General features: G+C 43.9%; 1 protein-coding gene across 6 annotated transcripts in view; it reads right to left on the reverse strand.

Annotated features, from left to right (window-relative positions):
* The window catches only part of fbrsl1 (fibrosin-like 1), a 272,207-nt gene that overhangs the window by 84,227 nt on the left and 164,845 nt on the right, over window positions 1-23,135 (reverse strand). For 5 of the 6 annotated variants that reach the window (XM_084551095.1, XM_084551099.1, XM_084551097.1 and 2 more), the window contains exons 5-6: window positions 15,803-15,832; window positions 1,319-1,348 (exon numbers count right to left, since the gene is read on the reverse strand). In XM_084551095.1, coding sequence (XP_084407221.1) covers window positions 1,319-1,348; window positions 15,803-15,832 — 60 coding nt within the window. The remainder of the gene's footprint in view (window positions 1-1,318; window positions 1,349-15,802; window positions 15,833-23,135) is intronic. The other variant, XM_084551096.1, reaches the window with a different exon arrangement.

Consider the following 23,135-nt stretch of genomic DNA (forward strand, 5'->3'; position numbering starts at 1 on the left):
CCACATCACAGTATCAAACTTTTACAACATTAAATGTCAAAATTCGTGACACAGTATAGAACTGGTATAAGTCTCAAGTAACTGAGTGGAAGGGAAAACAAAACCCTGAAAAGGAAACACTCAGAGAGCTTCCCTCCTACTTTACTACCCCCCACAGTGATGCCAGGGAGCCGTATGGAGACTGACAGGCCTGCTATGTCTCTCTGTCGTGTCAACTAGCTAGCGCCCTCGGTTCCTTCTCGCTTCAATGAAGAGATAAGAGCCTATTGACTTGCCAGGCTACAGTTAATGCAAATTGGGCCTGCTATCAATGTATTATTTATAGGGAGAGCTGCAGACAGAGCTGCAGAACTGGGAGCTAAGCTTACAGGAGATTAGGCATGCTATCTCATTCATTTACCAGGGAGTAATTGCTAAACTGTGGAGGAATTAGGATGCGTGTGGCTCCCCAAAGGCGTTTCATCTTGTAACCAGGTGGCTGCCATCAGACAACCACCTCTAAGTCTGCGACAAACAAATAAACAGAGGTGAAACGATAGACTACATCTGTCAAGTGGTTAACTTGATTGCATCACTGCTAAAATACCATGTTTTGTTTTGCTGGTAATGCAACCTTACATTTGAAACCTTGGTAGAAAATGAAGCCACATTGTATTGAACAAACCGTAAGTTAATTCCAAATGTCCTTACTCGTCCGTCCAAATATGAAAACCACACAGTTAAGCAGCTGTCACTTCTGGTTTACATCTTTGAGTCGGGTTAAGAAATAAAGAAACCTTGAAAACAGATTCTAATTCACTTTGTTAAACAACCGTCTCTGTTTTTAATTTGTTTACCTCCAAAGTCCTCAAATGTTAAACTCAGAGAACTATATTAGAGGCACAAACTTCAGATCAAATATTGCTGGTATATGTCTAGTATATTAGAAAAACAAGCACACAGTGGTGACATGTGCCAAGCCATAAGATTAAATGCAGAGAAACTTTAGTTTTAAGTGCACTGTATGTAGCATATGCAATGATCTAAGCTGGAAGACATGTCAGACATATCCAGAAATAATAGGTGCCACGTATTTTTACTCAAAACAGAAAACTAACATTAAAAACCAGCTCCTTCCTGTGCTACATTCTCCTTGTCACTTTCTTGCTCTGTTCGATGCAAATGATCAACAGTGGTGGGACTGGCAGAGTGTCTTTTACCTCTCCTCTTTTATATTTAACAACACACTCCCTTCTTTAGTTGAGAGCTCAAATTTGTTATTCACAACTCTTTGCCGCTTCATGTGGTGGGTGAATAAACACAGGAAAAGCAGTCTTACCTTGTCGTCAATGTCACTCTCGCTGTCACACTGTAACAGAAAAGAGACAGACACAGGAAATATAAGGAATTATTCATTCGGCACCCCCCCCCCCCCCCCCCCCCCCCCCCCAGTAGCATAATCAGTGCAGATGTTATTTTTGTGTGCAACCTCTCATTCACTGTCAGCTTTCAGTGCAAACGGCGGAGGATGAAGAGGGAAAGGAGAGTGTTGTCTGAGAGAGTTTTTCAAGTTTGAAAGGCAGCACAGCCGCACAGAATGCAATTCTGGTGTTTCTGTTGCAAATTCAATGCTTTAAATTTGCAAAGGAAGGGGGAAGAAAAGGGAATAAATACTATACACTGGATTCTATTATAAAGAGCCTGTTCAGTGACTTTTCATTCAGCTGTAGCTTATCACGTAGCTTTTAAGTCTGCTTTAAAATTGGACGATAGCACCTCAAGGACACTGAGAGCTTAGGTTCTTTGAATTCTCCAATGCAGTGCCCATTAAGTATGGTATTTCAAATCCACCTTGTGACAAACCAGTCTTTAATTTGTATGTCAGACTTTGACAGGGTAAAAAACTGAATAACAAGAGAGCTTGAATTCTGAAATATGCCTTGTATAGCACGGCCAAAGGCCAAATCACCTTCTTTTCAGTCAAGAAGTGAAATGTTTTGTCTTTACTGCTTCAGAATTTCACTTTCACACGTCCTTTCACCATTAAAATATGTGATGATCAGGCTCAAATATCTAAACAAGAGTAACAAAGTCAGACCTTGTTGCTGACAAACAGATACCAAGGGCCCCAGCCTTTAATTCCTGACATGTTTACTGGCAGAAATCTCTTTTCAGCAAATAATAAAAACATGATTAAACTCAGACAAATACTGGAAATTCTATTCACCTTTAGTCTTAAAAGAATGTGTTAAGTTGCGGTAAAGTCAATAACCCCATCTAATGGTGGTTGTTTGATTTTTATTACCACATTCCTCAACTTAAATCTTGCTCATGAGACGCCTGTTTCCGTTTCTCACGTTCATTTGTCTCTAAATGCTCTTGGCTGGTAACTCTCTCTCTCCCGAGACAAGAGACGCTGAAGTTGTTGAAACAGAAGTGGTCGAGCTGCAGACGGGCCTCACTGGACCTCACAGCAGGATGCATGAGGAGCAGGGCAATTCAAGCAAAGAGCCACATGTAGAGAGAGAGACAGAGAGACGGTCCCCTGTGAAAAACTGCCTTCAATCTGTCAATTAAGTCCCTGTGGCAACATATTTAAGTGGACGCTCTTTATTTTGTTTGACTCCCTTTCAGAGAGGGGCACAATGAGGAGGGAGCTGGGTCAATGGAAGCACAGCGGCCCTTTGTTGTGAGCGCGGTGGGTCCAAATGTATAATTAAGTAACGAGAGTAATCAGAGCAAGGGCTCAGTGGCCAAGATCTCTCAGGAGAGGAGAATGAGGGCATGTGTGTGTGTGCGTGTGTGTGTGTGTGTGTGTGTGTGTGTGTGTGATCCTACTATGCAAAGACAAGACATACAGCAGGAGCCAATAGAGTAGAGTAGTACTGCCAGTTCCAAATCCCTCAACTACTTTTCACTGGGATTCAAATCTGGACTTTCCATAAACCTCCATTTCTCTCTTGGATCTACTTTTATGTAGTCTTGCTCTGTGCTTAGGATCACAAACCTGTTGAAAAGTCCACCTCCGGTAAAGCTTCAACTTTTAGACAGAAAGCCTAAAATTATCGTCAAGCCCTCTGTGATATGATGCAGAGTTCACAGTTGGATCAGTGACTGCAAGTTGTCCAGTCCCAGAGGCAGCAAAGTAACCCCAAACCATAATATTTCCTCCATGACCTGATGCGCCTATGATGAAAATATGTCTGAAATTGAGCTCTTGAAGACTTCTTCTGCAACCCAATGTACGTTTTTTATCTCTCCAACTGAACATGCTGGCAACCATGATCTGTTCTAAAACAGTCATCTGGAACCTATGCCAATTGAAGAGGATTTTCCTTACAGTTTACTTTATTCTGAGAGCCTTAGAGAGCTCTTCGGATCTTGGTATGATGACACCACACACTTCAATAGCAAAGAGAACAACGGTTCCAAATGGATAGAGCATGTGTAGTAGTGTACTTTATTCATCCTTTTTTAGTATGAAACTGAGGATCAACTATTTGCTTGCACAAATCAGTCAAATTACCATGGGATGTACACAGCAAACCTGCAGCTGGACAGTCAAACCATGTCAGGTTAGCGGGCCCAGCACAATCAGTCATGTTATACACTAATGAAAAGCAGTTTCAAATATCCTACTTTGAAATTTAGATTCATTATTTGGGAGCTTTCTGTCTTTCCCAATAAAATACTGGTAGAGTTGATAGAGACCAACAAGACAGCGAGTGGCAGCAAAGTTAGCTGGGTACAACTTTACTGCACCGCTGCAGGCTGCTGTATTCTGGTACTGCTGTGGCACCACTCGCTGTCTGTTTGGTGGTTCACACCAGTAGTAGTTAACAACTATGAGAAAGTTGATATCTAACACTGTACACTAGTGTTGAGAGTGTTGAGAAGTGTTGAATTTTAACACTTCAAAAAGAGTAAAATTAACTCTGTGATGTGGACCCATATAGACACAAGTGTTGAGATTAACTCTGATGATGTTGATTTGGATATGCTGATTTTGCTGTGTACTTGTGGACTTGTCTTCAAGTCCAGAGGTTGCCAATGAGCGCTGAGAAATTGTAAAAACAGAGGAAAGACATACTGCAGAACATGTCAAAATGTCCTGCTAGCTATGACATTCTTCTCTGAATATATCTGAAAGTGTGATTATTTAATAAAATATTTTAAAACGTGAAAATGTGTTTTTTTTATTATGTTGAATTGTTATAATTAATCCTTAGTCCAAAAATGGTGGTAATTGGTAATTCTCACTTATAATGAAGTGGGAATTTAAAAGTCTAGTATTAATCTGCACTGTAAGCACGTGCTAAAGGAACACAAAACTATTAGAAGCCTGTTTTCTCTGGAATATTCACAAACTCTAATTTCTGGACTTCTGTTCATCATTACACAGTGCAAGGCATTAAGAGGAGAAAGTGGCTTAGGATTCTTGTCAATTAATGCCCCATTCAGACTGAATTCCAGACAAATGAATTGCTAGCCATTCCCATGCTACTACTAAGGGGCACATCACAACCTGTTATCATCGCCCACTTGTTCCTTCACCACTCTGGGATTTTATCTAAAAGAAATCACTTCCAAAACAATGTTTCTCTCCATCTTTATATATCTATGAATTACAAAAAAAAAAAAAGAAAATTGATCCAATCTCCAACTTCGCTCTGCCCTCAGGAAATCGGTCTAAATGTATTCTTAGCATGCGGCTGAACAGATGACTTCCATCTCACAGCGGTTGTGAGCTCCACTCTATTACTGAGGACGGGTTTAAACCCTTGGTGATGGAGATGAACAACCGGCTCGATCTATTCCCTGGGTGCATGCTCGGCCTTGTTGTTGCAGCAGTAGCCAGGACGCTAGAGATGAGGCCTCACAAGGCTGAAGCTGGCGAGGAGGAAAAAATAATATCAAAAGAACCCAGCATGGTGCTTATCCTTTTACAAGAAGCATGCACTGCAGCAGAGCGTAAAGAGGAATACTAGCTATGGCTCAGACAGAGACAGAGAGAGACACAGCACAGCAGGGGAGAGAGGGGCAGGTGGAAAGGGGGAACAAAACAACAGTAAGAATAGGCAGGGGGGATGCTATAAAGATGAAGGGATGGGCCGATGGAAGTAGTGTTAGAGCAGTTTTTGTCAGTACTGTATGTGATTGCCCTGTTGGGCTATTACACTTAGTCCAATCAAAGTAAGGAATGCAATAAAAGTACAAGATTGGCTCATATTTTTGAGTGTGTGGATGTGGTGAGAGGACGAGAAGAGGACCATGTCATTTAGCACCCTATGCTCCTTTGACTGGCTGCACCAGGGAAATTTATTTTCAAAAAGAAAAACTACAAGAAAGGCAAGTGGTAAAAATGTAAAACCACAACCCCAAACAGAAGCCTCCCTAAACAGCACGTCTGGTGGTCAGAGGGGACATTGTTAAAATCGGAGAGATATGCTGCTCACTAAGCTGCTTGACAGGAGCCAAGCCCCTAGTGGTTTGTGTCTCTCATAGATGTTCACCCCATCCCCCCAAAAAAATAGAGGAAAAAAAAAAAAAACTGGCTAGCTCTTCACAGGCAGGGAGCAAGCAGCAACATCTGCACCTGGCAACCGCCAGCTACGAAGGGTAACAGGGGACCAGCTTCAGCGGATGGCTCATCTACAACCCTCCCTCCCCGCTTCCCACCCCCTCTCCCACCCCACCTCCCCTCAGCCAGCACATCAGACGGACGTGTTTGACATTTACACAGCTTTCAACACTTCAGAGACAGGAGATTTATTCCGCCAGCGGCCCTGGCTGGAGCCAGGCCTCGACCTGGGTTGGCCCCCATGACGACCCTGTAGCTCAGCCCTGAAATGAGGCAGGGCTGAGAAGAGAGGAGCAAGAGAGAAAAGAAAAAAAAAAAAAAAAAAAACTGAGAGAGAGAGAGGGAGGGATGGATGTCTCGATTCTCCTGGACATTTTCTCTGGCAGATTCCGATAGACGTGCAAGGGGAAGACAATAAGCATTGTGCATCCCGGAGCACATTAAAACGACTGGCCAAATTAATCACACAGTTCCACTTGTCACACTCGGAGGACAGTCTGCCATGAATTCTGCCTCAGAGATAGAGAGAGGAACAGAAGAGGAGTTTGCCCGGCTACGCAAATGCTGGCACGGCGTCAACTACTGTCTTTCTGCATACTGATCTCGACTTGCTGCAAGAAATGTAGAAAAAACAAGAAAAACAGGAACTGCCAGAGCTGCTGGCATTTAAATGCCACTGTCAGTTATTTCTCAAAATAAATAAAGCAATAAATAACATGAATGAAAGCAGAGAAGACAAAGTGTTTGCTCTTAGACAATACAATTTGTGACGAAAGCTTGACTGCCTGCAATTACGTAAGTCCTTCGTGCAAAGGAAAGAAGATGAATCACACAAAAATGACAAAGGTAATATTCTACTGATTATTGACTGTGTTCTATCAATGACCAAAACTATGTTGACACTGTATTGACTAGGAAATGGTCATTACATCTTGACAACAGGGAGACAGCAGCCAAGTGGTAAAAGTGCTAAGGCAACAATGCCAAAATGCAGACATATTCATACTGAAAGAAGACATTTCTCCAGGGACATATACTGAGATTCCCCTGATTGTAAAAAGAAGAGTTCTGACAAACCCAGATCTCCTGGAGTGAGAGCACACAGAGGGGGTAATGGTCCATTTAGATAGTCGAGGACCAAAGCAGTTTCGGATACTGGTGGAACAACACCTATTTTCTCGTGCAATTTCCCTCCTGCAGATGTCGGGATGAGGTGTGGGGACATAGGTGCCATGGCCATTCTGATGGGGCGTGGATGAAGAGCCACAAGTCCACTGGGGGACCTCCTACCAGGATCTGAAACATCAGCAGGATATCTGAAAGTGTCTTTGGCCTTGCGGCAAAGGATGAAGCCTTACTTTGGCTCATCTTTCATGATTTACCAGCAGGACTTTATGTTGCATGTCCTTCTGTTCTCAACTTCTGCCACGACACGAGTCACCGCAAAGTGGTGAGGAAGCAGTGATTGTACTGTGCTTACATATGTGTAAACATGTAAGCGGGTTAAAAAAAACAACAAATAAATCTAAAGGGTCCTGATTAAAATAATGATAAATCATGGCTACTATGCAACTAAATGGGTTAAACACAAACACAAAAAAGGTTTATGAACTTGCTGTATTAATATTAGGGCTCATCCAACACCTGCACAGCTGCATTTAAATCTCTCAACCGCAAAAAGAAAAAAGAATCAAGTGATTGCTCTTGACCCCACTACCTGTATCTGAAAGCACCACCTAGCAAAGTGATTTGATCACAGGATCAAATCTATACAGCCATTTGACCTTTGACCTCCCCAGCAGGCAGCATGGGAAGTCAGCTGATTACCCAGGGTCAGCCTAGGAGCTCTGGATTAGGAAGGTATTGATCCAAGTGAAGATGTAGGGTCTACAGGGAATGAGATTGAGAGAAAAAGCTCCACCAGGCAGAAATGATATCGACCAGCGGGCCTAGACAGGCTCTCACGCAAAACCATATTTGAGCTTGGGACCTCAGAGTTGGCTGTGCAAACAGAGACAGCTTCAGCAAAAACTCCTTTCACAGAAGCCCATTGAGGGAGGACAGGGAGAGAATGAGAGTGAAGGAGGATTGAAAAAGACAAGCTCAGAGAAATGCTCTTTGCATTAGCCAGACACATAGAGACCTCTGGTTTAGAGCTGACACACTTAAGGGAAGAGTCAGCAGGGGCCATGTAAATCAAGCCAGGGTGAGGAAAGATATAGTCCTGACCTGGGGCCAAACTAAGCAGACTTTAACATTACCCAGAGTCCATGTAAACAGCGCTGAGACCTGGCAGCACTCTCTTTCACTTCCATGCAAAGTATGTGGCGAGGTCAAGAAGGAGGTGGGGGGTGGGGGCTGCAGCACACAGACAGATTGATGGGGATAGCAGGGTGGATGAACTTGAAGAGTCGTCCCCCTTCTTCACTAAATTAAAGGAGCGCCTTGTCCTCTCTAACAAGAAATCCCTCAACCTTTGCTTTCAGCAAAACCCAGTGGGAGTGACAGAGCTGCCTGGGATGCTTGTGTGATCCTTGGAATAGTTTAGTGAGGGAAAAACAGACAGTAATGGCAGATGTATGAGGAAACTAGGAGCATTTATTCAGCTCAGAGAGAAAGAAGAAAACTGCCAGAAACCCGAAGGGACAGGGAATACACAACTGTGTCATGAATATAGTCAAGGAAGAAAAATGGGGACATAGGTAAGAGAGAATGGGAGAAAAAAGCCCCACTGATTTATGTTTTTTTTTTGCACCTTGTCTTTCATAAGGCCCCCCAGCTTCTCCTTGTCTCTGCTGACTGTGTGTAGCTAGTTCGCCTTCAGAGGTAAGTGCACACACACATGCGACGTGTACAACCCTCCACACCTCCCAGTGTTTTGACATGGCCCCGGGCCCGGTGGTGCTGAGCTGCAGAGGCAGACACTGGGCATTGGAAATTTAAGTCGGGGCGTAGGAGAAATTAGGCGGGGAGGCAAGGAAATGGGATGTTGACTTGAACTGGCCCTGGGGGCAGCTGAGAGTCTCCCTGTGCAGCTCCGCTGGCTGCCTGACAGTTTGATGGAGCGAGTGGAGGCTTCCCCGCGGCCCGAGCCGCCGTCTCTAACACTGATGTAGCTCAGTGAGGAACAGATTGAGCCTCCAGGCATTGCTCTGTACTGCTACTCCCCTTCTCTCTCGCTTTTTCTCACCCTCTGAACTGCTACTACTAACTCTCTCTCCCTCGGTAATCCTGTCAAGCCAACACACTGAGACGGGAACCCACGGTGCATATGCATATACCTGTACATATTCTAAGTGTTCACAGAAAATGAGATCCTGTATGCACGTATAAAGACACTTAAACACGCGGCCGTAACAGCAACAACCGCGGAGAGCTCGACTCCCTCCTTCCTTCTCCTCCCTGCGACAGTAATGTGATGAGTACTACAGATGCTGTTTACTGAGCTCTGGCCGATGCACAGGGGGAAGGAGGAGGAGAGGGAGGGTGAGATGGAGGAAGAGGCAGAAGGAGGTAGAGTCAGGGGGCTGGCAGGCCACAGTCATAATGAAAAGAATCTGGCGGCAGCCCACTGTGTGCTGGTCATGAGAAGCATGTGCCGCCGGGGGGCTCTACTGCTAATTTCAGGGGGCAGCCAAGCGTTTCACGCTAGACTTGTCATCGGGCCAGAGGGGGCATTCATACTGGGTGACAGCAATTGCAAGAGGGCGGGGAAGGGGTTTGGGGAGGGGGGGTAAAGAGAGAGGGTGAAAGCTTCAGCTCCCCCTTGCCCCTCCCTGTACCTCCTGTCCCCCTCTGCAATGATCAAACGTTATTGTAGGCAGGGTACAGAATTACATATGAGTGTCCTGTGGCAACGGCTGGAACTGGAATCAAGTCGCTTTGCACAGCTCTCTCCTCAGGTGGCCGCAAGAGGCACACCTCATCCTCCAACCCCTGCTGTCTAAACAGGATTGAACACTCATACATGTAGCTTTCTGGTTTACATGACAATAAGAATCAGTTACAAAAGCGCCAGGTTTGTTTAGACCACACTTTCAGATTCAGATTGTACTGCATGTGCATTTTCCTGCATCCCACCCAATATGCATGACATTTTTATTCATTCATTCATTCATATTGTGTAACTGCTTGTCCTCTGAAGAGTCGTGTATCCCAGCTGCCACTGGGTGAGAGGCGGGGCACACCCTGGACAGGTCTCCAGTCTATCACTGTGCTAACACAGAGAGACAGACAATCATGCACACTCACATGCACACCTACGGCCAATTTAGAATCACCAATTAACCTAAGGACCATGTCTTTGGACTGTGGGAGGAAGCCGGAGTACCCGGAGAGAATCCACGCAGAGACAGGGAGAACATGCAAACTCCACACAGAAAGGCCCCAGTTGGAGCATGACATTTTAATATCCTTATATCACAATACATGTTATATATATATTTATATACCGTGCTTATAGTATGTTGTGACAGAGGGACAAATAGTTTAGTATAAACAGTGTGATGGCTGTTACCTAAACCTAGCCTCGCCATATCTTTGTCTTTCCCTCTCTCTTTACAAGACCAACAGTCAGTTAAAGTTCAAATGACTGAGAGGCATATCTTTATTTGGTGGCAATGATCTGGTGGGGACTTGGGTAGAATGATGCAGAGGAGAAGCAGTGGCTACCATGGAGCTGGTGCTAACAGCTGGCAGACCCCCAAAACCCCAACGCCTCCAAAAAAAAAAAAAAAAAAAAAAAAGGAGAAGACACGGCTGGCTCTAGTCTGGCAGTCAAGAGAATCAAGTGAGAGACGAGCCGGGATGAAAGGAGGAGTGTGAGCGATGGAGTCAGTAATGAAAGCTGGGTGGGTGATGGTAGATGTGGGATGGGTTGGGGGGATTCTGGAACAAGCCGTCACATGAGAGAGAAAGGGAGGGATGGGAAACAGAAAAAGAGAGGCAGAAAGCAATATAGAGTGAAGGAGGAGAGAGGAAAGAAGGAGGCAGCCACATTGCACACTTCAGGCTGTGAATAATTTAGCGGAGCACTGGGGAGACGAGACGAAGATGAACACAAAACACTGGCAGCGTTTGACCTAGAGCTGCAGCTACATCAGTGCACATCACAGAGCGGAGAGCTCTGTCTCCCTCTGCCTCCCTCCCCCTTTCTCTTTTCCCTCTTTTGCTCTTCATCTGCCTCCCTCTGTGTCAGGGAGGAAACAGCTGTACACTGTTCTTGTTTTGCCTCATATTCTATGAAACTCAACAGAATGGCTGACAACTCTGTTTCAGAAGGATCTTGCTCTCCCTCCCTGCTCTGGGCATGTCAGAAGAGTCAGAAGAGCCTCGAGCAAAATGGAATACGCACATGCAGGCTATAAGGGGCTGTAGAAGTGAATATTGTCCATCTGTGAATAAGCCGGCACACACAGGATTAATACAAGTTCTTATATCGCTGGTGCAATTTTATTGGAAAAAAAGCATCAATTCCTGAGTTCAAACTTGATCCTAGCCACCTGGCTTGGGTAATTATCATTGTCAGCAATTATGCTCTACATATATCTATTATATTAATCTTACATTAACTTTAAATATCTTAAAAGTTGCTGTTTCTTTCTCTCTCTTTATATCCTTTCTAATGGAATATATTGCAGGTTTTTGAGAGCTGGACGGACAAAATATAATCAGTAGAAATTATTTTTGAAATTATGATGGACATTTTACAGACTGAATTATATTTAATATATTTTATTTTAGTAATACAATTTGATGAACAGTAATTACTAATTAGTAACTGATGAATGACAATGTGCATATAGTTACCCAAATCACTGTGGCCTTTGTCTTTTAAGAGCTGTGACCTCAGAACTATTTGTGCAGAGATATGCAGTGTGTTATTAATTTAATAGTCTACTTTAAATGAATGTAGACTGTAGATAAAAACAACACAAATTGTGGAAAGTCATAATGCAGTGCAAGAGCAGAGCAGCGGTGTGAGCAGCACGGACTGGAAAACTGTAGGCCGCAGCAGTAAATAACAGCTGCCCTACGATTAGGGCACAGAGAGGTTAAACAGAGCTTGTTCACGCCACCTTTGTCAAGGTGCTATGAATCACATCACCTGCTGAAGTGTGTGTCTGTGTGTGTATGATGAAAGGACCACTGGGCATCTGTGGTGGGAGTGACAGCTGGGCGGACAGAGGGCGGTCTGATCGACCCACAAGGGAGGGGCCATTTATTAGTGTAATTAAGGAACCGTGGGAGTACAGAGGCTGACGCTGTAAATATTCCCATACAGTAGATTTCTTAATTTGGCGGAAATTTGGTAGATGAAGAAAGGGACAAAGGCAGGTCTAAAGACGAACAAACCAAGACTTGGTTCCCTCTCTTAATCTTCTCACCGCCCCCCTCCCTCCCTCTGTGTCCTCTCACACCCTCTCTCCCTCTGTCTCCTGCTCAGTCTGTGTGGCTGATATTAATGGGACGTCCCTTGTTTGTAAATGTGCCAAGTTGTGTGCACCACTGCGGGCTGTCTATTATAGCAGGCCTCTGGGGCAGCTATTCCATATGGCGTCACATATGGCACTCAGCAGCATCAATTAATGTTGTTATAATACTGATTTTTATGAGCTACAGTTTAACTCCTTTCCTCTTTTTTTCAACATGTCAACTCCTCCTCTGTGCTCACCCTGCCGTGGCTGGTTCTTTGGATCCTCAAAATGCCTCTCCTCCATGAGCAGTAGCGGACGTGAAAAGTTTTCCATGCCAAAACGTGAAAGCTACTAGGGGCTCTACTGAATGTGCCTCAAAGATCTTGAACATGAATTTGTTTGCAGTACACAGCAGAAAAAAAGGTAATCTTCATGTCTTCTCTGAAGCTAAGCATTCCTTCAGATATATATGTTAGAAAATGAATGGAACAAAGACAAGACTGAAAACTATGTTAGATAGTAGTGCATATCTGAAACCAAACATAGAATTTACAGCAATTATTGCAGTTTTGGTCACATTAGGCCAGCACCAGGGACTATTAGTGTGTTAAATTAGGCCTGTATTTATGCATAAAGCAATAGGCAGATGGATGTAAGAACAGAATCTGAGGGGCCCTTTTGTTCCCTGGTGCCTTTGGTGGTGGATCTGACGGGAAGGGAACAAGAGCGTAGCAAAAAGCCCCGCTTAAAAAGCTCCCAGCCACACCAGCCTTGTCAGCGATGCCACAATTAGAGACTAGATCACTGGCGCTTCCCAGCGAGAAACATCTCACCACCACTCCTCAATGGAACTCTTTCGTTTGAGGAACACACTCAAAGCGGGGTTTTAAAACGTTTCGGATGGCTAATCACTCTCAGGATGAAAGGCCCCGGCGTGTTCGTTTGTCTCAGCGTGGGGAGCTTCCCTTGCCGTTTCTCTGTCTCTGATTCTGATTGTTTTTGTTCGTTTCTTTTACAGCAGGCAGGCGAGGCAGGCGAGCTGGCAGGCAGCGCTGTTTGAAGGTGCAGTCAGACCCGAGTGCAGGCCTGATGCTTTGTAGTGATATTTCCAGCAGCACAATCTCATTACTTTTTGACGTGGGAGATGCGTGCAGGGGTGGATTGTCATTTCACGCTGTCAAAAGTTCCACGAGGGAACGGAGACAGGAATGGAACTTCAATGACCTGCATGCCTCTGGCTCATCAAGACTGAATATATTAAACCAAATAACACAGAGAAAGCCAATGAACCAGATCCTTGAAGATGCTTGTAAACTTAATGTCCAGTCCCTCAGGGTTTTGAAGAAATCGTAGTTATTTGTAATCATTGTAATCAGATCTACACTGCCTGGCCAAAAAAAAGGTCGCCACCTAGATTTAACTAAGCAAATAGGTACGAGCCTACTGTTGGATAATTACTGCATGGGTGATTATCTTTCAGCTGGCAACAAGTTATTTAACCCCAACTGACGCAATGAGTAGCTTCTCATTTCTTAAACAACCATGTCGAAAGACACATCCTGTGGTCGTTGAAAAGATGTTATTCTGTTTGAGAAGGGTCAAATCATTGGCATGCATCAAGCAGAGAAAACATCTAAGGAGATTTTAGAAACTACTAAAATTGGGTTAAGAACTGTCCAACGCATTATTAAAAACTTGAAGGATAGTGGGGAACCATCATCTTTGAGGAAGAAATGTGGTCAGAAAAAAATCATGATTGATCAAAGAAAAACAACAGTAGAACTCAGGGCTATGTTTAATAGTGAAAGTAAGAACATTCCCACGCGTACAATGTGAAGGGAACTCAAGAGATTGGGACTGAACAGCTGTGTAGCCTTAAGAAAACCACTAATCAGTGAGGCTAACTGGAAAAAAAGACTTCAGTTTGCTAGGGAGCATAAAGATTGGACTCTGGAGCAATGAAAGAAGGTCATGTGGTCTGATGAGTCCAGATTTACCCAGTTCCAGAGTGATGGACGCATCAGGGTAAGAAGAGAGGCAGATGAAGTGATGCACCCATCATGACTAGTGTCTACTGTACAAGCCTGTGGGGGCAGTGTTATGATCTGGGGTTGCTACAGTTCCTCAGGTCTAGGTTCAGCAACATTATGTGTCCAAAGAATGAGGTCAGCTGACTACCTGAATATACTGAATGACCAGGTTATTCCATCAATGGATTTTTTCTTCCCTGATGGCACGGGCATATTCCAAGATGACAATGCCAGGATTCATGGGGCTCAAACTGTGTAAGAGTGGTTCAGGGAGCATGAGGCATCATTTTCACACATAGATTGGCCATCATCAATACAAGATCTTGGTGAAAAATTGATGCAACACTGGATGGAAATAAATCTTGTGACATTGCAGAAGCTTATAACAATGCCACAGCGAATGCGTGCTGTAATCAAAGGTAAAGGCGGTCCATCAAAATATTAGAGTGTGTGACCTTTTATTTTGATGGCAACTTTTTTTTCTGGCCAGGCAGTGTATTTCAAAGCCCTCTAAATCTATTAGTGTACATAATTAACCAACGTATAGTATTACATATCACTTAGGAAGCACACATACATACTGTATGTAGACAAACAGGCGTTTGTGTCTCAAGTGGAAAAGTCCTGAGAGTAGGACCCACACCTCTCAAGAGTGGTGAGAGCTCCTGGAAGTTTTCACAAGGGACAATCATTGGCAGCTCTCCCCTTCAAAGAAAAAAAAACTGGGGGATGTCCCTCGAAGTTGATTTCACACGGACTTCTTTCAATACAGAGAGAAAATTTGCTCTGTTTAAGAGGCTGCCAGGCACTGATTGAAGCGCCCGGTTACCATGCAAACCCCAGCCTGTTGCTGGGGTGACTGTCCCAAAGTGCTTCCTGGGTAATTTTCGAGGTCACTGGTTTGTGCACGCCTATGTGCTGCAGATGGGCCCACCCTCATTCAAGGCCCAGCAGGAGCTCTTTCATTAGGCCCAGTGAATGGCCTCATTCATCCCCTTCACCTCAATTGGTCACGCTGCGTCTCTGCAGAGGGCCCTGGACAAACTTTTCTCTCTTTCCAGTCACTGATCTTCCACGCACCACCCACCTTAGTCATGCTTCACTTTTGTTCGGGAGCATGTGGTGGTTGAAGCTTCAGGGCTCATCTTTGGCACCAAACTGCTTTATGGACTAATATGTGTAATGTAACAGATGACTGACTTTGCTATCTAAAAGAATTTAGCAAAAAACCCGATGCATGACATGGATGTAGATCAATATGGCTATGGATATTTACTGCATTAGTAGTTGATATCCAGCAACATGTTCAAAGGTGCAGTACTTTGACAGATGTATATGACACTCAGTGGCAAGCTCCATAATCCTATTTCTATCTCAATGTTGCAGAAAAAGCCTAAAGAAGGGGTTCCAGCATAACTCCAGCTGAATCTTTCCCCATTGAGTTACCGCTTTCTCCAGTGAGTTTCTCCAGTAGCTGCTGTGCTTTGCCATGCCAGTGGGTCCTCTACTCCCTGCCCGTTTTTGGCCCTCATTCGAGTCTCAGGTCTGGCCTAGTGAGAAGTGACTAATTGTCTTGAGTTGTTAGTGTGCCTGGAATGAGATCAACTTCAACTGGTGACAGGGTGCACAATAATTTTGCTTCTCCGTTCCTTCTTCTCCCCCCCCCTCTCTCTCTCTCTCTCTTTCTCCGTCTTGCAGCAGATTTAGCCCCTCTGCTTCTCAAGCTACTGAGCTGTAAAATTGACTGGACAGCAGGCAGTATACAGAATGAGACCTGGCATCGTGGACGCACTAACCTTGAGGAGGGCCACTGCTGCTGGCTGCACCTAAAGAGATGGAGACAGAATGTCAGCCATATTGGACTGAGAAAGGTTAAAATGAGGAGGAAGGAAAGACCAAAGGTAGAAAGAAACACAGAGACCCTTGCTGAAGAAACAACATGACAACCTGGGAAAGCAGGCCTAAAGCAGCATGAGGATGGACATGCAGTACAAGTATTAGATCCCTCAACTACTGCAGTGTATGTGCACACGTAGCGTACATATCAGCCTTTGCAAGTAGATTATTCAGACTGAAAACATCAAAAGTCTGGCAAAATGTACAGATTTTTTTTAGGATTTGTGTCGTATGAAACATGTCTCCTAGTTGTTCTAACATAACTATCCTTCGTAATGAAATCAATTTGTATAGCTACTCTTGGAACAAATCTGAGCAATCAATTACTATTACTACTAATCACAAATACACTGACTGCGGTTTAGATGTGAACAAATTGAGCCTCAGTCCCTTACATATGATATTAGTGCTCTGAGCTGCTCTCTCTCCACGAGAGATTAAGCAGGTTTGTACTCTCCCAGGCGGGCAGCTCTCCCCCCTCCAGGGTGCTGCACTATCATTTGCAAGAAAATTACTTCAGTAATGAAGAATCCAGGCCCATAAATCCTCATGGCCTCACCTTCCTTCGCCGCCAAAGTCTCGCTGAACAGCTAGTAAAAATTCCCTTTAAAAAATTCATAGTGCAATTTTGCTCAAATCCCTCCCAGCAAGCACAATTATGGAACTTTCATCTCAATTGATTTATGTCTTGGGTAAAGAAAGAGGGGGCATGGCTTGTAGGGGGTTGTGGCGGAAGATTGTGAAGGGGGAGAAAAAACAAGTGCTAAATCATTGTTTTTAAAAGGGAAGGTGTAGAGCCTTTTGTCACTTTCAGTGCAGAAGTGTCGTAGTGCGGGCGATGCGGAGGTGCACAGATAAAGGGAGGGGGAAGAATGTCTGAAGGGTTTGAAAGCAGAAGTGAAATGGCAAAAAAGGAGGAGGAGAGGTGGGAGATGGGGGCGAAAGAAGCAGTATTCCACTTGATTAATAACACTAATCAAATTATACAGTGTTCCACTGTGCCCTGAAATCTGGGACCATAATGTCCTCTAATGGCGAGGTTCATGGAGCTAAACTTCAGAGGGAAAACACAGCGCTGACTGCTGCATGCCTTAATGAAGGCAGTAAAACATCCATTTCCAGAAGCCATGAAATGAAAGGCAAGATTGTAGATGTGCACCCAGTGGCTCCCCCACTGCAAAAAAAAAAAAAAAAGGGGAAGGCTGTTAACACAAAGACAGCATCGGAGAGAGCAAGAGAGACAGACAGAAAGACGCAGGGCCTTAAGAAGAGGAATGAGGAGAGAATAGTACAAGTGAAGAGATTTAAAGGGCAAGAACACCAAGAGTAAGGGGATATAAAAAGAAAAGGGATGATGAAGTGACGATAGAAAGACAGATTGGTAGATACTCTCAGTGCTTTATTTCCAGAGAAGTTCTCTTCTGGCATGAAGACAATCATCTGTGTCTGCTGATTATGGATGAGCCAGGCTGCTTTACTATGTCTGTTATACTTAGTGCCGCTGACAGCAGCCACAATTCATCACTATTTAGTTGCTGATGCACCTAACCACTGTACCCTCCCCCTCATCTATCTCAATATCACTCCATTAGACAATTCCTCTGTCCACCCAGGCATGCTGTGTTGATCCATCTATCCATCCGTATGTCCACTCATCCGTGTGTACATTTGTCCAGTCATTCATTCATTCATTCTCGCATATCTGTCTGTCCATTTGTCCTTTCATCCATCTATTCATTCCAGATCCCTACATCCAGTTGCCCATTTTTCCACGTGTACATTTATCAAGCCATACATACACCAATTCATCTTCTGTCATTCTGTCTGTTGACAGTTTGTCCTTCCATCCATCAATCCATTGATCCATCTATTTAATCTAAATAAAATTCAGCCACAAAAGATCTTGTCTGTACAGTAATATTAGTTTGACCTTAGTTGTCAGCTAGTTTGCTGAAGGTAAGAGGTTGGCTTGTTATGTCTAGGCATTATGCCAAAAGACAGCATGACTTCTGTTGGCAGTGACACACTCTACACTATGTCCAGCATCAAAATACACACCAATCAGCCACAACATTATGACCACTAAAAGGTGAAGTAAACAACATTAACCATCTTGTAATAATACAATGACCTGCTGGGAAACTTTTGGACCTGGCATTCATGTGGATGTTACTTAGACATGTAGCACCCACCGAGACCAGACCAGGCACCCCCACCCCATAGCAATGACACTCCTTGATGGCAGCAGCCATCCCCAGCAGGATGCACCCTGACACAGGCACACATAAAAACAATTTAAGAACAACTCAAAAAACACGAAGAACAGCACAAGGTGTTGACCTGGCCTCCAAATTCACTAGATCTCAAACTGATCAAGTATCTGTGGGATGATCCACAGAGGCCCCTCCCCTCAACCCATAGGACCCAAAGGCCCTCACTAACAACATTCTGTTGCCAGACACCACAGGACACCCTCAGAAGGCCCATGTCCATTCTCTGATGAGTAGACCTACACAATATTAGGAAGGTGGTCATAATGTTATGCCTGATCAGTGTAAGTTACATACACACATCACCAGGCACAGTGTGGTGTGTAGTCTTGCAGAAAACAAAGTAAAGTCTGCCGCATTACAACAAACTAAAACTAACGATGCTTACATTTTATACAAAAGCTTTATGGTTTGCATTTAATCTGCTAAATTGCACATGCTACAAACAATCAAATCAGCCTTTCCATCTTGAGTAAACGCGGTTTGTTGTCCTTGGGGCAAAAAAATTCATCTGGAGAGCAAGCAAAAAAAACAACAAAGCTGAGAAAACACAGATTGCTATTGTTAGTATTATCATAATTACAGTTGTGCTTATCATGCAAGCAGCCTCAATCAGGATGAAATACAGTTTCATTTGATGAAGCTTCCTGTTTTGACTGGCGTGAGTTTGGGAACCACACACTTGGCTGAAGTGCCAAAAACTCAATCAGGCGCAATTACATAGCCATCAGATAGAAATGTAATTGATTTGAAAGCTGACATGAGATATAACTACATTACAGTGGAGACACAGTGGGGAGGCTCCTTAGGGAGAGGGCCTAGGGGGAGCTCATTACAGCCAAGCTTTGAATTATTGAGTGCTAAGGCAGTGACATTGAGGAACAGAGACGGGCGATTGGCTGTAACAACTCAGCAAGTGTTTATCTCAACTTACAGCAACCTAAGACATCTGAAGGAGTTGTCTGCCTGGGTATGAATATTGCAAAGGAAGAAGTTGTAATGGTTTATTATTGAAAGGGTTCAGGCCAAGGTAGAGTCGACATGTGCACATCATGTCTGTTATTTCCACATTTAGCTTTTGCAAAAAAAAGTCGAAATTCAATGTCACATCCTCCTGTGGGTTGTTTCCATAGTGATAACACAATTTAGTCCTTGGGTCACATATTTAGTGCTTTGGTTGACATTTATTTTGTGCCCTGAACAGTGTGTTCTATTGGCCGAGAATGGTGCTTTCCAAATTTACTTTCGCCTCAGTTTAAGTACTGGTGTTTTTTTGTGTTATCTACCGTGGTTGTGCTATTATTAATGAGTGGCTGTAGTGTTATTTTAACAGACCATTTCACTTTGTCCACTTCTTAGCTTTGCAGACACAAAGAGCTTAAATTAGGTGGAAACCTCCCTTGAGTTATGGGGTTGAGGAAGCACATCTGCCTGAACCTGGCCAACAGCTTACAGGATGTTTCCCTAAAGTGCTGAGAAATGACTGAGAGAGGATAAAGATATAAGTCACTGTGGCGGGGCCTTTGCATCCCCCAGGAAACTGGTGACTGCATACCTCTGGGACAGCTATGCCCCCTAGGCTTCTGCCACTGATCTCCCTCTGTCTCTCTCATTCTTTCCATCACTCTTCTCTCTCTACTCACACAGCCCTCTTGTGAGCTTTCTCACAAAAATGAGAACTCAATTAATTCAGGCGAAATGAGGACGAGGGGAGAGGAGGCGGAGGCCTCGGGAGCCCAGAGAGACAGAGAACGAGCGAGAGAGGAAAGCCTAACAGAGCTGCTTGTCGATCTGTGGCCTGGAAACAGCAAACAGAGCATGGGGTGACTGTGCATGTGCATTAAGTCTTTTGCTGAGTTAATCCCGTCTGCAGTTTAAACATAGCTGATGAACGAACGCTCCTCATTACAGAGGGGGATGCTGGGTAAACAGACAGGTCAGAGAGAAAGGGAGAAGAGCAAAGCCTGAACATAGCATAGGGTCTCACATTCACTTTTTATTAGGGTTGTGTAGACCTCCTTACAATAACCTACATATTGCTATTATTAGAAGGACCTCACACTTTGCTTCCAAGGTGAAGAAATAATCTGTGAGGTGAAAAAGGCTTCGTGTATGTCAGCTGACGAAAGTGACCTGTGGCCTTTTGGACCAGAGTCATCAATCTTGGGTGCTTCATGTTATATAAGGGTGCTAGAAGCCATCACACCGCTCAGCTAATTTTCTCATAGCCTTGCAGAAAACTGGCAGAAAACCAGTCGTTAACAGGAGCTGTCGGCAGGTTTAAGGTCACCAGCGGATACACATATGCACAAGCACTAACTGCATACCTAAAATACACAGTATGAGGTGGCCCGCTGCAGTATTTTCAGCAGCTTCATAGGCTGAGAAATGAGTTTAAAACTTCTTTTTTCATCTAGATTGTTACTTAAAGCACACAACTGATTTCTGTGTGTCTATGACAACTAAAAAAATAAAAAACAAATAAAAACAAATGATCCATTTTTACCTGAAGACTACTTGCAAGCTGGGAGTTGTTATCTCCAGTGCAACAGTGCTATAAAAGGAACCACTTCCCTCTGACAGAATGTAAATCTCACAGTATTCTGGGATATTTGTTTTTTATGTTCCATTCTGACTGCAGTGCATATATTACAATGTTTTACCAGTCCCAGCTCTAGGACAAGGCTAGTAAAACATGCGAGTCAGACGGTTCCAAATTTTCATATGATAAATACCTTGCATGTTAGGAGCCAAGGGGGGGAACCGTTACGAATGTGTTTCCAAGGAAATCAGTCTGCCACTAGTACTTATGGTGATTGAGTAGCCTGTAAACAGAAGCAACAGACTTGCTTGACGCTCTCTGAGAGATTCTAATGTAGTTGTACTTCAAGGAGCTGAAGGGGAGGATGGAGGCAGGGTGCGCGAGTTCATGAACCGAACAGGGAGTGCAGGAGCTCTTAAAATTACCCTGTCTCTGCATTTGGCCCAGTGTCTAAACTAAAACTGCAGAGTAAAAGCACAAGACCGTTGAGCGAAGTACGTCAAGTAAGTCATAAGACACCCTTGGTCAATGGGTGATAGTGTTCCTCGCATTAGCCCAAATTAAAATTAGATCTTTCTTTAACAGTCTAATGAAAAAATGCCATATGATGACACTCATTTATGCTTTCCATCTTCTCATCTGTGAATCCCAGAGGACGATAAATTCTCCTTTGTTCACGGTGCTTGTAAAAGCTTTTTCGCTCCAGTAGCATACCAGCCTCTTTACTATCTATAAAAGTCCTCACAGTGTGAGAACAGTCTTTCCAGATCTGTCCAATCAACAAAGTGTGGAGACAGATAGCCCTGTTGATGTTGCAGGCCAAATCAGAGCAAATATGACCATGAAAATGAATTAAGCGCACAATTTAGCACTTTAGTTAAAGGCATGCCTTTGTGTCTTCACCACTCATCAGCTGACATGAATGCTTTATTAAGCCTGAGGATGTTACACTAATAACAAGCTTAAAAGAAGTTTTTCCATGGCCCGAGTTTGAGGCTTGTTTCTAATAAACAGATGCAAGGAACATTTTACCACCAGGCTAACAACTAATAACTGCTATTGGGTGGAAAATATGTCTCGTGTTTTGCAGTTTCTGACAGCAAAAGGAGTGAACAAAAGCTAACTACGTGAGACGTATTTTGAAAGTTTCACTTTCTTGATCTCATCTGTCTGTAATAATTGATACTCAATTTGAGATAGCATCTAGTTCCATAGAACTCTAACAGGAAGGAGGGAGAGGAGATAGTGAGAGTTCATACTCTGCAGCTACAGCAGTTTCGTTGGTGGTGAGCCGTTGTGAAAATGTGAGAAAAACCACAATCTATGTGCCTATTGTGCAAACATGTGAAACCACAAAGGGCGCTGGGAGATGCTAAAAGAGCAGGTTATCTACATGTGGGGTTAAGCCACAGCCCAACACAAACTGAAGCCTAGCCCTGCGAAATAAACATGCAAGCCTGGTTTCTAGTCTTTGACAGTCACACATATACAGTGGAAAAACCTAACGACTGAGAAGAAAAACATACTGAACACAGATTTTTTCAAGCAGAGCATAATGTAGAGAAACATATGCATAGATTTTATGTTCATAGGACAAAAAAAAATTCCCTCATCATCATCAGCAAAAATAAAAACAGGAGTATCCTCTGAAATAATGGTGCTCATCCCTTGGGAGAACATTCAGAGGTTTTGTCAAGAAACAAGCTAGTGATGGTATACACCTTGATAACACACTTCCTGTTATGTAAACTGCCTCCTTTCGCCAAAAAAGGAAAGAAAAAAAAAAACACAATCAGAAAGACAAGAGACAAGCACATCACGTGCATGACAATACAGCTTTTAGACGGTTCCGTAGACACACACCTGAATCCCCCAGACACCAGCACAACATCTCCTCTGACCCGAACATGAAACCGGGACAAGAAACACTATGCAACCATTTGGTTTTGTTTGTCCTCCTGGGGCCGTCTTGGCTCTCGGAAACCTTACCCAGGCATTCGCTCTAATCCCCAGAGAATGAAATGCGGGGCCAACAGCATACAGATAAAGCACCAGGTGATTGCATATCTGTGACAGACCACCGTGGTAGCAGCCTCTGAACATGGACCCTGTGACACTGCTAATTTGACATCCCTTCTCCCGTTCTGCACTTGGCCTAAAGGACAGACCCAGTATCAACTTACATCTAGTCAGTTACCAGAGCTGCCATCAACTTCAACTGATTCAATTGAGCAGAATTGCACACACTTCATTGGCTTTTGGCTAGACGACAGCGGTGTGCGGAGCCGGAGAGTATCAGTTGACCCAAACTAATTATTCATAAGGCCATGTTGTGATGGCTGTGCTGTTCCAGTAAGGTCAGAAAGGTGGAGCTAAGGGGAAAACAAAAACGGTTCCTTCTAAAACAGAGCTGACACCTCT

Source organism: Chelon labrosus (assembly GCF_963514085.1).
Source record: "Chelon labrosus genome assembly, chromosome: 9".
In the NCBI taxonomy this organism is placed as follows: domain Eukaryota; kingdom Metazoa; phylum Chordata; class Actinopteri; order Mugiliformes; family Mugilidae; genus Chelon; species Chelon labrosus.